This window comes from Mauremys mutica, chromosome 2, assembly GCF_020497125.1.
Source record: "Mauremys mutica isolate MM-2020 ecotype Southern chromosome 2, ASM2049712v1, whole genome shotgun sequence".
Taxonomy (NCBI): domain Eukaryota; kingdom Metazoa; phylum Chordata; order Testudines; family Geoemydidae; genus Mauremys; species Mauremys mutica.
The window spans coordinates 20,485,195-20,499,964 of NC_059073.1; the positions used below are offsets into that span (position 1 = coordinate 20,485,195).

General features: G+C 41.0%; 1 protein-coding gene across 3 annotated transcripts in view; it reads left to right on the forward strand.

Annotated features, from left to right (window-relative positions):
• The window catches only part of ADCY8 (adenylate cyclase 8), a 183,106-nt gene that overhangs the window by 125,715 nt on the left and 42,621 nt on the right, over positions 1 to 14,770 (forward strand). Inside the window, exon 8 of one of the 3 annotated variants that reach the window (XM_045008218.1) lies at positions 7,388 to 7,585. The exons of the other annotated variants lie outside the window; for them this stretch is intronic. Coding sequence (XP_044864153.1) covers positions 7,388 to 7,585 — 198 coding nt within the window. The remainder of the gene's footprint in view (positions 1 to 7,387; positions 7,586 to 14,770) is intronic. 3 annotated transcript variants of the gene reach the window in all.

The following is a 14,770-nucleotide window of genomic DNA, read 5'->3' on the forward strand; positions in this document are numbered from 1 at the left end:
ACCTTACCATGGTGCTCACAATGGAGAAAAAGAACTATTGTTTTATACCATTGTTGACCTCATTCCATCTAACAAGCCAGTAAAAAGTCTATGAAAATTACTGAAATGTGTATAAATGCACGTATCTTCAAAGGGATTGCACCTTATGGCAACAAAACAAATCTAAATCAACAGAAGATGGCTTCTCCGTATTTTGATTGACTATTATTTATCCCAGTATTAAAAGCATAAATCATATTTACTATATAACAGTTAATTACCTGGGTAGAAGCTCTAATTAGCCAGTCACTGCATGCATGACTCAATTATGTAATTTTCAATTGTAAAATCAATATAGTGTGTATTATTGTTTATTAATAGTGGGCTGAAGCTAATATAATCTTAGAAATCAAATGGCATGTTTGAATTATGCTAGTAATTTGTATCTTTCTCCAAGGGCTGGTCAGCCTTGGACAGAATAAGCATTTAATAGTGTTAATTATCAGCAGAAAGATCATTTGTAGCAGAGGAGGTTGGAAATGCAAGAAAGAGCTGTTCAACAGCGAAGCACTGGATCTGCTTTAGTATTTGCCAGTTCCTTTCAAATGTCCTCACTAAAAAATTATCAGTTACAACAAGATTTGGGTAACTCAACTCATCTGGTACCTGTGGCTTAATTCTAGGTTTTGCCAAATCTGTGAGAATCTGACAGATTAGAGCCTCTTCTGATTTCTCTTCTCCGAGCGCCAATTCATCACATTTCGTACTCTTATCCCTAATTTATTTTGGACTGTGAGAGTGGAGTGGAGTGGAGGTATGAGATTTGATTTAGAGGCCAAGTAAGCAGTCTACACATCACACACATGTAGAAAAGCTAAAGTTACCAGGCTTGTGACTTAGTTTTGGTTGTGAATTATGCTGAGGTTGTGTGTGGCCATAATGAAATTCAGTCCATGTCCAATATCCTGGACTGTATAGCTAGTGGAATGGAGCTATTAGCATGGCTGGGCCCTTCTGTAAAGCGCAGACAGAGTCTCCAACCCCTGTAGTATATGGATAGTTGGTGGAATTAGATTCTCTGTCTGTGCTTTACAGAAGTTGTAACCAAGGGCAGAATATGGCCCCTGATGTTACTCTGAAGAAATTTGACAGAAATGGGATGCAGTTACAAAAATGCTAGTCTGACAGATTTGTGGTGTATTCTAGTGATTGTTTTGGTGACTGTTACCAATGCAGGTATCTAATAAACAATGTATAAAGAATACCATTGATTTTAGAGAAGTATGAACAACTGTTGTAAAGACCAGGAGTCAAACACAAAAGGGCAAGGGTCATAAAGTGCAGGAGACCTAGATTCAATTCCTAGTGCCAACCTCTTATTTTGATGCCAAGAGCCCCTATGAACTAGTCTTACAGGACTGAATAGACAATGGAAACCTGTCTTTTGTTATTTTAAACCATCCTGTAGTGTTTAACAAAGAATCATATCCCTGCCATAGAACTCTACTGTAAAAAAGAAACTTACAGAAAGGATATTGCTCTCTATTCAATTTTATTATTTTTAGAATAATTTCTATAAAATTCTGTTTCATGCTTATGCACTTCTGTAGGACTTTGCATAGAGCATCTTTAGCTGCTTCAATATCTTTGTAAATCTGGCCCTTGGACTAGGAATATATGATGACATGGGCAAAATGGACCAGAAGAAAAAATCATTACTTACTATTTTTTCAAAAAATGCGTGTATTTTTATTTTTAAAACGGACTTTTTAAAATTTGACCTCTCCGATTCCTGTACTTTAATATATTTCTGCACCCTCTGCTTTCAATTTATCTTATTTTATGTCTGGTTTGCCCTCTCACGCTTTTTGGTCTTTTCACTTTAAAGTCCAGATTCTGCCCTCTGGCATCAATGTGAGCTCATCTAATGGTGGAACTTGAACCTGGGAGCTTGTGCCTGTGTCATACACTAACGAGACTCAGGCAATTAACCCATGTTCTAAAAGGAAACGTTCAGCTCAGTGAATGGGAATTTGAATGCACCATCTTTTTAGCTAATGATAATATGAGTAGCCTGCCTACATTTGCATTGCATCATACTGAAAACATAACCCTTAAGGTCTGCCAGTGTGTCATTTCTTCTGGCTAATAAATGAGAAGGCAAAACAAAACTCTGTTGGCACCACATGGGGGTATGCAGTTGTCTAAGGTTCCACTTAGCCATGTTTTATATTCCGAATAACTAAGCTGACTCTGGATCTTTTTTGTTGACACAACAAAACCAATCCCAGTTCCAAAGCTAATTGGATATAGATAATAGTGTAATTAGATTTAGTACTGCATTATGGTTCTGCTGGAATACGTTGAATCAAAAGGATTTAAACCTACCCCCTGAAACTCACTCAGTGTTTTTTCTTGTATTTTTACAGTTACAAAAAAATAAGGAATCCTTGGTTAGTGTGAATTTTTCTACTACTTCTTCCAACATTCTCTGGGCCTAAACCCACATCCTCTATCTATGCAAAAATGCCAGAGGCATCACTGGGAGATGGCAAGTAATGGGCCTGTCTCATACAACTCTTTTATATCAAAGTACAAGCCTCTTGATCTGAGATAACCCAAACATTTGAAGTAATGTGATTGCAAGGGGTTAACATGCTAAGGCCCAAAACCTAGTCACAATGAAGTCAATGGAATTTTTGATGTTGATTTCAACGAGATAAGGATTCGCAGCTGAAGCATTAAACAACACTGGGAAATGCATTATACTGTCAAACTGGAAAAGTTTTGTGTGAAAAACAAATTATAATAACTTCACTTGGATGGCAATAATAGGCATGAGAAAAATTGGAAAGCCATGTGCTGAACTGCATTATTCATGCCTTTTGGTCTGCCTCACTAGTTCTCTGCTTACTAATACCCCACACACACACCCTCCCTTGAGACATACTTATAATTCCAAATCTCTTGACAACATCAAACAGCCCCTATTTTAAACCAATCAACCTACTGGGTAAATGTTTTCTCCTTTCCCTTAATATTACACTGCTCTGAGGTACAGAATGGGCACCAGGGAGAGATCCTCAGCTGATGTAAATCGTCATGATAATGTACTCCAGCTGATTTGCCCCATGGGATAAAATCCTGGTTCCATTGAAATCAATGGCAAAAGTCCCATGACTTTAACAGAGCTAGGATTTTACCCTGGACTAATGCAGAGGCAAGGTTAGATGTACTGTGATCCTGCAAGGCTACAAATGGGAGCTTTGTGCCATTAGAAAGGGGATATTGCCCTGTTTTCCCATGGGATATACAGCACTTGCATCTCACCCTGGAAGGGCTAGTGATATCCGCATGGATGATCTCATTTAACTTATTCTTAGAGTTTTCTAAAAACGTATTCATTATTACGTTCCTCTTCAGTACAGCTTAGGGTGACCAGATGTCATGATTTTATAGGGACAGTCCCGATTTTTGGGTCTTTTTCTTATATAGGCTCCTCTTACCCCCCACCCCATCCCGATTTTTCACACTTGCTGTCTGGTCACCCTAGTACAGCTGGACTTGTGATATTAAAGGAGCATGGTTTTACAGGAAGAGGGAAGAGAAATATCGTTCCCATGAAATATTTCAAATCTCTCTGAAACATTTCTAAAGTTGTTGGTTTTTTTGTAACACATCTTCATCTGTGTTTGAGCAGAGCCTCATACACTGGTTCCCTGATTCTAAATGGAGTCTTAGGGTGCTACTGTAGTATAAATGCTGATCATCATCATCATCATGATATATAGAACACATCATTGCATGATATAAAGGTTTCAGTGCTGTTCATTTGGGAGGTTAGCCTAACTCCTGAGTACAATGGCTATCCCCAAACTTGGGTCAATAAAACCTTTAGAGCACACCATTGCATGCACACATATTTGTGCATCTGACAGACAGACACAGAACCATTGCCTTAAAAAAAAAAAGACATTTGCCAACTGTTAACCACACTCATATCATGGACACTAGTTTTTCCTAAGACTTAGAACAATAAATTAGTGTGATAACTCTACAGGATGGCATCTGTTGGCAAACATGGAACTGTCTTATGTTGACCACTATATGTACAATGCTTTCTCTGCCAGTAGGGATGTGACTGAAAGCACTATGTCTTGTCTTTCACTGTCACTCACTAATATTGAAAAACAAATCATTAAGCCCTGATTCTGCCACCCTCACTAATATTCAATAGTATTTTACTCTGCAGATAGCCCTGGTGGTTTCAATGGGATTACTTGAGGAATAAGAACTACTCCGGATGAATAAGGGTGGTGGCATCTGGCCCTCAGTAGTTATATAGATCACCAGTATTTGTTCCATATAGCTGCTGACAAGACAGCATCATAGGCTTGGTGGGGAAGCAAGCATTCGACATTGGCTCCCCTAGCAAATGCAAAACAAAGCATGGTATGTGCTGGCAGTAGTGGATGCGAGCACATACCTTGGTCAATGACACACAGATAACCTTTTATTACTTGATTCTTATTGCCCATTAGGGAAAAGCTGTTTGCTTCAGTGTCTTTGTGTATGTGTGAGATGGACAGATTGCATCATGTTCAGCTTGGACTTTCCCTTCTTTTTCTCAGAGAAATACGGATTGTTTCAATCCAGTTCCCCTGCAAATTGAATTGTGGCCTCTGTCGTGATTAGGTTGCATATTTAGGCACCAGTAGTTCTAAACCAATTAGTTAATATATGCAGCAACAAAGCAGCATGATTTTTCACTTCAAATTGAGCAAAATTACTTTAGTCACCTGCTGAAGTGAGGTTAGGTGAGGTGAGATAATTTCCCCCAAGTAATCAAGAGTTACCCAGCTAAAACATCAGGCACTTGTCTCCCTCTTCTTCCAGCAGAGCTATAATGATAGGACGTAGTTCTGAAGAGACCAAAATGCTTCAGCCTCTGAAGTGATCCTGTTCTTATATAGAACCATGCACTGCTTCAAGCCTTCATCCCTATATCAGAATATCCATAATAGCTTCACCACTGAACTCAAGTTTAAATTAACTACTTCAAGTCTGGAGAACGACTAATATACCTCTAAGGAAGGGATGTTATTAGGTGTGATCCACAACACATTGCAATCATATTTTCTTATGTTCCTAAAATCTCAAATCACATGATTCACGGCTTCTCCCAATCACCTGTAGGGGTCAGGAAAGACTCTTCTTTTTTTTTCTCCTTCCTCTGAAGTACCAGAGATGGCCATGCCTGAAGATGGAACACTGGGTGGAGTGGGCCAGTGATTTGAGGTGGTACTCAGAATTCTCTCTCTCAGGTGCTTGGTTGGCTGGTCCTTGCTCACATGCTCTGGGTCTAACTGAGCACCATATGTGGGGATAGGAAGTTATTCCCCCAGACCAAACTGGCAGGGATGCTGGTTGTGGTTTTTTCCCTTCCTCTGCAGCATGGGGCAAGAGTCACTTGCCAAAATCATCTGGGTATGTATCACTGGAAAACTCCTTGTCACTGCTTGGGCCTCACACATTTGTGCACCTCGGTCCTTCCTGTTCTCTGCCTGTGGCATGCAATAATTTAAGCTCCAGAGGGCTATAGTACTTTGATCTAATTCTGGTTGATAGCGTTGGTGTGGGGGTGGCTAGTTGGAGTTTATTGACCTGTGATTTACAAGAGGTCAGATTAGACGTTCTGGTGGTACCTTCTGGCATGAAACTGTGACTCCAGAAAGACTCCTAATGACTTCACTGGAATCTGTCCTTAATGCATACATCTTAACTCCTGCATACTAAGGATGAGATGGGGACTTAGATATGTCTGAAAGTTTTTATGGTAATGTTTAATTGATTTCCCTTTCAAAAAGTTGGTGGTACTGCCTTTTTTGTGGCTAAGTAAAAGGGCTTGTCAAAACACTTAAAGGGTGAAATCCAGCCCTATTGAAGTCAACAGCAAAATCCCCATTGACTTCAATATGGGAAGGGATTTCAGCCATAGTAAGTTAAGCTCTTTTGGCTTTCTATGTTCTAAAGTTTCTCTTCTAATTATGCAGTGTAAGAGAGCAATTTACTATTCAGGATTATTTGATCCTTGGCCTCTCTACTGTGACTTCAAAAATGGTTGCCACTTACACCTGTATTTTGTAATGGTGGATACTTATCCACTGGTAGTTAGGCTAAAACCATTCTCGTGTTCTTATGTGCCACTCAGTATTCATCAGAAGGTAGCAGCTTAGGATAGTTTCTGTCCATGCTCTGAATTTGAACCAGGGAAAGACTCCATATTCCATTAGCTACATGGAGTCTCCTAATCAATAAGAATTGCCTTATAGGTTCAATCCACAGGTCCAACTAGACCAGTATCCTGTCTGCTGCAGTGGGCAGTACCAGATACATAAGAGGAGCCCTGTAACAGGCAGCTATGAATTAACCTGCCCATAAGGAAAATTTCTTCCTAACCCCTAATAATTAGAGGTTGTCTTGTACCCTAAAGTTTGAGAGTTTATATCCCTTCTACTCATTAGCATTTCTTTAAACATTGGGAATATAGCAGACAATAATGTTTACATTTTCCCATTCAATCTGCTGTCCTGTGGTTCGAAGAATGAATTGCTACACTGGGTTGAGTTACTCACTTCATGGAATTAAATTCTGCATCTGTTCTCAAAGTTAAACACTAGCCTTACTATCTCCACCATCTGTCCTTTTCGAAACTTCACAGAAATCACTTGCGTCATCAGTGATGGAAAAGTACAATTAAAATGATCTACAAAAAAATCTACCACAGTTACTACCATGAAAAGCGCTGTATATGAATTATGTTAACCAATATAGCATAACGGTGATCTACATATGCTGGTTGGAACATGCCAATGTAGAGAGAGAGCTCACTGTCTGTTTGAAAGCATATAAACAGGCACATGGTGAGGCAGACAGGGAAGTTTCTCCTTCTTTCTCCTCCCCTCCAAACTATCTGTTCCCTGACTATACACATCCAGTAACTTCACTGTCTTTTCTCCTTTACATATTTTCTGTGAATTCTGTTCTAATTGGCTAAGACAGACCACTGAATTTAGTCCCCTGTTTTGAGACGTTGGTGTGGGTTCCTTCCACCATCCTCTAAGAATTTCACAAATAATTCAGCAACAAAATCTGGAAACATTATAACAATGATATAGTTCAGTGGAACCATGAACATAAAAGCCCCTACAAAACATGACATGAAAGCAGCCACCTGCTATACTGTATGTGTTTAGTGGAACAGACATTTTTTTAAACTTCTGTAGGTTTCATTGAATGAATTGCATGGAATGCTGTTACGGTTTGCAATGCAACATGATCTAAAACATTGCATTTTTAACCCAAGGGGACCTGCAGGTTTATTCTGTTTGCATGTGCTTTCCCCTAGACTCTGGCTGCCCTAACAAGAAATTCAATAAATCTGCTTCCAAACCATCTTGCACAAGCTTTGCATGTCCAGTCTGGGCCCGAGGAAATTAACAAGCGAATAGAGCACACCATCGACTTACGGAGTGGCGATAAATTGAGAAGAGAGCATATCAAGCCTTTCTCACTGATGTTTAAAAACTCCAGCCTGGAGCATAAGGTAGCTGGGTCTTGATAGCTGCTTTTTTCCAATTCAAATTGTCTTAAATGTCCACTGAATTAGAGACAACAGCTCTAGGTTCTAGCTTTGTTTTGTTTTGTTTATAGAAGACATGATTGAACCGAAGGTCATTATACTCCTTGATGAGTCAGTTCCAAAGCTGGCAAGTCCCTACTAGTGAGCAAGGGCTGCTTTTGAAGAAAAGTGAAAGATGTTTGCAGGCCTTTTAATTTGATGATGAGTCTTACTTTTAAAAATCAGGCTGCTTTGGCACAAACTGGGAGCAAGCACATCAATAAAATGATGCTTCTCCTTAAAAAAAAAAGAGAGATAATATAGAGATCTATTCCCCCTTTTTGGTGATACGATCTCACCCTAAATCCCAGTCAATTGCTATTTTTTATTTTGAGTCAAAACCACTCTGTCAAATCTTTGTTTTAGGCCCCAAATTAAAGAAATGTTTTACTTTTGAAGGATAAATATTGTTTTCTCATGTCTCATGTTGCTCCTGATCTGCAGTATGATCCCACCTAAATCTTGTCTCTTGTCTGCGCTCAAAAGCACATATATATTTCAGTTTGAAAGGGGGGAATGGAAAAGTGCGCTCGTCCAGTGTTCCTTGCAAGCTAATTGTGTTGGCTCTTTTCATTGATTTCAACTGACTTCATCAACCCAGAGGATAACAAAGTGCTCAGTGTCAGCAGTGACAGTCTTATGGTCAGGTATATGCCTAACTGGGGAAGGGGGAGGGAGAGAAACAGCATGGAAATTGCACGCTTGAAGAGTCTTGTTGTCCATCAGTGCTTTAACATCTGTTGAGCAACAGCTCAAGGTACGTTTGCTCAACTCATGTAGGCAGATCCTCAACTGGTGTAAATTGTCATAGCTCCATTGACTTCCATAGAATTATAACAATTGACACCAGCTAGGGGTCTGTCCCATAGACATCTGCTAGCATTTTGAGTCTGATCCCACATTCCTGACTCAGGCAATACTCTGATTACAGATCTTGCTCTCATTAAGTAGGAACTTCTCCTCCTGAAACCCTTCCTGTCATTGAATCGTACATTACTTTGCAAAAGCTCCCACTGAAGAAAAGAGGACTAGTCAATAAATAAGTTACTACTCAATACAAGCAAAGCCTTAATCTGGCCCAAGGTAAATGGGGATTTTCCAGAACCATGTTAGGGGCATTGTTTTGTTAAACCTGCCTGCCAACTCAGACTCCATAATTAGCAATGACAGGAAAATTCCAGATGGAAAATGTGGGGTCTAATTTAAATTCAGTTTAAGCAGGGCAAGAAAAAACCCACCCATCACATTTCATAGGTCAGATTTCAAATATTAACAAGGTGTTAAATGATATCTAAATGACAGAAAGGTGTCTGTTAAAAAGTCAGCATCTGTTAGTGGCTGCGACACCTGTTGCTCTCAGTATGATACCTCAGAGAGCACAGTGCCATAACTGTAGGTAAATTATGACTTTTTAATGATAACCGTTGTATATCAGCATTTCTAGTCCCCTGCAGAACCAGCAGGCATAGAATATTAAAAAAATGAAGAACTTCTTTTAAAAGTGAACTGGAATAGTTTCAACTTTCTGAATTAGCTTTTTTCAAGTATTGGGTAGAAGTAGAGTCGGAGATATTATTTTATCTGATCTGGTTTGTTCAGAGCAAATAATTAGAGGAAAACCAAGGTCTCATAGCTATTCATCTTGCTAAGATGCAATCTAACCATGCCATCACAAGCTAGACAGTGAGTTCTTGAGGGCCTGGGACTGCTTCGTCATCCATGTGTGCAAAGTGCCATGCACACCAATTGTGCTACTCAAAATAATAAATCTAGTAAGTATGCATGGGGCCAGTAGGTTAATGAAAGCCAAATAATCATGTACACTTGATTACTAATATAGTGGAACTATCTTATAGTGACATGCAGGAAATGTTTGTTCCTCCCAGTTTTCCCTGTGCAATGATTGCAGGATTAACACCACTGGTGATGTTAGTGATGTTGTACAAGATAATATCTGGAGAGAATAGCCACCATTTCTAGAAAGGCAGCCCCTAATTATTTTCTAGATTGTCTATATACTATCATTTAACACTAATTGTTTTCCTCTTGTTTTATCAGGTTAAAATTTGAGTCCGACAAGAATATTTCAAAACATTTTCTCATTCTTCCCGGTCCTTGCCTTTCACTCCAGAATCAGACTCCCCCCCCCCCCCCCCCGCAGGTCTTAATACTTCTCTGCTGTCTGCCATGACCTTCTACATCAGCTCCAATAGTTGCTCTCCGCAGTGCTTCTGAGTAAATGAACTGGCCCAGGTTTATTGGCTTTCTCCTCTCACTCTGCAGTTCCCCCATGCCTGATTGATTTAGTTTGCTCCCTGTTGCCTTCAGTTCAGTGCAGTGGCTGCCACAAAACAGCAGCAGCTACGAAATAAAATATTTCCAAAATGTTTCCAGTTTCTTTTTTCTGAAACCTTGTGTCCTCACATTCAGCCTTGTGCTTTTACACAGCACTGACTTCTCCCTAATAAACCCTCGCTTTTGTTTTCCAGGCATTTCTCCCTAGAGAGTACATATATTAAATGTGTACAATAGATTCACTAGCATTAACCCCCCGGTCAATAATAAAGCATCGTACTTGCTAGCCATGTTCATTCTGGACAGAGAGTCAATGGCTTATATCTCAGATCATTTTACAAGCAAGTAAATATAAAAATTACTCTGCCTGTATAGGCAATAGGACTGTGCCACTTATGTCCCATTGAAGGCTTATTTTTGGTAGTTTGCGTGGGACTTAAATGGAGCATTGAACTTACATTGCATCTCTGCTCAGGGGCTGGGATTTCATCCATTATAAAATCACGGCAGTCAGAGGAATTACAGCAGGGATTAATTTGGAGCTTTGATTTGTTAAAAAGGACACCAAAGGCAAAGCATCAATTTCAGGAATCCACCTGCTTTGTGTAAGTGGCCCAATTTGTTGTGACACTGTAGCATAATTCCTATCTATTTATAACAGTTTAGGCCTTTATGATTACTTCCAGGGGCAGATTCCCCGTTCCTGTTATTCTCCTCTGCTGTTGCATGAACATAGATTCCACAGAGGTGGCAAACATAGTCATGTCAGAAAATAGGATATCACCATGAAAGGAAAGATAAAATGCACAGTGAATTCCACCAGGATTCATTGCTGTTAGGAGGGATTCATGAAAGATGCCAAATAGTGTGTTTTTAAAATTATTTAATTGCTAATGCATATGTCACTTATTAGCGCTTGATATCTCACTGGACTTTCCTTATAATTCACTCCCAGTTTCTCTAGAAGCTATTTTCACAAACAGGATAGTGGCAAATGGGAAAAAGCAAAGGCTAAAGAATTCTTGAAGTTTTAGCATCAGACTGTGGAAGATGCTGGCAGCCTTCTGATAGCTCACAAAGGTTCTCAGCTATCGCTTGGGATGATTCCCCTCTAAATAGGTGTTTATCATGTAGGGGTTTCTCTGCACTTCTTGTTTGTCAGTTGGAAACTTCCCAGTACCCTGAATCCCATGCAGATATATCAGGAGAGTGTTGCAGAGAATTTTTCAGCAGGGAGAAGATTGTGCTCAAGAAAGTCTCATTGCTAAAGATGTAGGTATCCCTAAGGGAATTTCTAGCCTCCGAGTTGTTCCTCTCCTCACAAGGGTTATTCCTACAGAGAACTACATTGCATTGGGAAGGGAATGTAGGAGGAAGTTGTTCCCAGGGTGACACTTCAGTCTTAAAGTGTTCCCATGGAAAACGTGTAATCTGGGCTGACCCAGAAGGCTGTGAGCTCTTAATGGCAGGGACTGTCCTTCCATTATGTGCTTGTACAGTGCCTAGCACAGGGGCGCCTGATACTCTATTGTGGCCTCTACAGGCTAATGATAATATACATCCTCATCACTAATACTAATTAAGACCAGTTCATGCCCTGGTTCTCTGCAGCCATGAATGGTGAGTGCCCACTGCCGTATGTGGCTGCACAGTCCCTGCCCGGACCACCGCTCTAGCATGCAGAAGGAAAGGGATTGGATGTTGCGAGCAAGTGGGCAGAGAGAGGTGGGGAATGATCAGAGCTGTTTGGGGGGGGGGGGCTGTGCTACGTACGCACAGTGCCGGATGGGAGCCTGGGGAAGATTGTGCCTCTCTGAGTCACAGTGACTTCCTGGCATTCCTCCTGGAGCAGGGATGAGCCCCGAGGCTCAGTCCAGCCCCAGTGACTTCAAAGCACTCAGAAAATGGAAATTGCTACTGAAGCGCTACGTTTTTCCATCGGTCTCAGTGCTCTCCTAGAAATGTTAACAAGTCCTTCTCGAGACACGATTATGCCACATATGCCGTTATCCTTTCAACATCAATTTAAACACAGCAGGAAATGCTGTATTTGTGCTGCAGTAAATTAATTCTCTATGATTTCCCTAACCAATCATTTTCATTTCATAATAAATTGTAAAAAGTTGAAATTACCTTTCCTTGGTAATTTTGTGCAGTGCATAGGCCCAGTCCTATACAGTTGAGGCAGGCAAAGCCCTTTCTTTCTCCAGTGATAGTTTTACCTGAATCAGGAGTGTGGAACTCGGTATTTCACATGTTACTAGAAAGAAAATGGGGCTTTGTATTGGAGAGGAAACAAGTTTTGTGTTTACAAAGAGCAGCTGAATTTAATACGCCAGTTTTCTTTAAGTACTATCCTTACGTCATTGCTGCCGATAGCTCAGTGACTCAGGTAGCATGTGGAGACAACTCTAACTAAGCTCACACCCATGCCTTCAAAAACTGACATCGATATCAAAAAGCGAGTAGGAGGCGTTCCCTGGTGAGTGTGGTGAGGCACTAGCGAGCAATTTCTGCAAAGTTTAATCCTTCTTTAAAAAAAAAACACCATGAATGGATGAAGTGTTGTCTTCTTGCAAACGCAGGTAATCTAGTGCCTCTGCACACAGCAGCAGAGTTAAACTAGTAACCCTGTGCGCAGTAGTGAAACCATCAAGAATCATGTCAATTTCACACTGCTGCTGCAATGAGTAGGCAAGGGTGTTATTCATGGGAGAGGAGGATCCAAAAGTCAGTAGCAGGCAGAGAGGTAAATGGACATCCTCCTTCCTTACAGCAAACAGGACACTTTGGAAGAGAGAGAAGCTAAGCACCTGCTCCCTTCCAAAAGCTAGATGAGATGGAGCTTTAGATTTCAGCAGATGCTCATACAGGAGATGAAGCCCCCAAGCCGGATGCAAGGATTGGACACGGTTTAAAGCCCAACACCCTCCTCCTTCAAAAGCAGCCTAGGAGACAGAGGGTTGAGCTTTGCAACAGGCTGTTACTCAGGGACCTTAGTGGTGCAGCTCGCTCTCTCTTGCCACTTTCTCTTCTCATGCCCACATTTTAGTTCTGCTAATCTGGACCTGTCAGCATCTGGGGGTTTTTTTTGTTTCTCACAAAGTCTGTAAGAGAGATCCATATATATTTTATATTACCTTTGATTTCATTTACAGTGCTGAATATATAACTCAGCTTCATCATCATCTAAAGAGATTAGATAAAAGAGAGAGGCATGTTTCCATTACAATAAAAGTTGAGAGAGAAAGTTTTACAGAATAGGCACCTATTTATTTTTATTCCTTAAAGGAATTTTTGTAGCACAGATAGAGCATAAATAGAACTGCGCCAGATTTTTTGAAATATAGGTACATGGGCCAGCTCCTCATCTGCTGTAAATCGACATCGCTCCGCTGAAGTCAACGGTGATATGCTGATTTACACCACCTCAGGACCTAGTCCATGTGCTGCTCCTGGTTTAACTGATTGACTGAGCCCCAAACTCGTTTCTGAAGTAACTCGCCCGGCAAGGGTGATGTGGTAATCTGTGATGTCTGCTAGGATTTCCAAAATCTGTGGTTTGCAGGACTGTAAGCAAAATGCTTTGCAATATGTAGTTTGAATTTCAAAAAAACAAAACCAAAACCAAAACAGATTAAAGCATTTGGTGGCATCTTTGCAACTCAAGGCGTCTTCAGTATAAAAGTTGGGCTGTTGACAAAATAATAGCTCCACTTTCTGCAGAGGCAGAGTGAATGCTCATGTTCATAAGTTTATATATGACCAGTGTGTTATTTGGAATATTGACTATCACTATTTGAAAGGAGCACAGGATAAATGTAATACAGAGTTCAGGCCATATTCTGTTAGGCTCTTGGGAAAAGGCGTAATGCTACCCCAAGTGACACATACATTACAAAAGTAGCATTAATGGTTGTCCATATTATCATCCGGCGCCATTCACAAATCTCATGCACAATTTATTTTTCTAAGAGTAGGATATGTATGGGTTTGGGGATGTGGGGGAGCCATGTGAAGGGGAAATTACAGATTTAAAGAATAGAGCCCTACCGAATTCACGGCCATGAAAAACACATCACGGACCGTGAAATCTGTTCTCCCCGCCATGAAATCTGGTCTTTTGTGTGCTTTTACCCTATACTATACAGATTTCACAGGGGAGACCAGTGTTTCTCAAATTGGGGGTCCTGATCCAAAAGGGAGCTGTAGGGGGGATTGCAAGGTTATTTTGGGAGGGGGCAGTATTGCCACTTTACTTCTGCGCTGCCTTCAGAGCTGGGCAACTGGAGAGCAGTGGCTATTGGCCAGGCACCCAGCTCTGAAGGCAGCGCTCCACCAGCAGCACAGAAGTAAGGGTGGCAATACCATACCATGCTACCCTTACTTCTGTGTTGCTGCCTTCAGAGCTGGGTGGCCGGAGAGCGGCGGCTGTTGACTGAAGGCCCAGCTCTGCAGGCAGCAGCGCAGACGTAAGGGTGGCAATACCATACCAGGCCATCCTTCCTTCTGCTCTGCTGCTGGCAGCGGCTCTGCCTTCAGAGCTGGGATCCCGGCCAGCAGCCATCGCTTTGGCTGCCCAGCTCTGAAGGCAGCACCACCACTAGCAGCAGCGCAGAAATAAGAGTAGCAGTTCCACAGTCACCCCTATAATAAACTTGTCACACACACACACACACACACACACACACACACTCACACACCTTCTTTTTGGGTCAGGATCCCTATAATTACAACACTGTGAAATTTGAGATTTAAATAGCTGAAATCATGACATTTACAATTTTTAAAATCCCATGACCGTGAAATTGACCA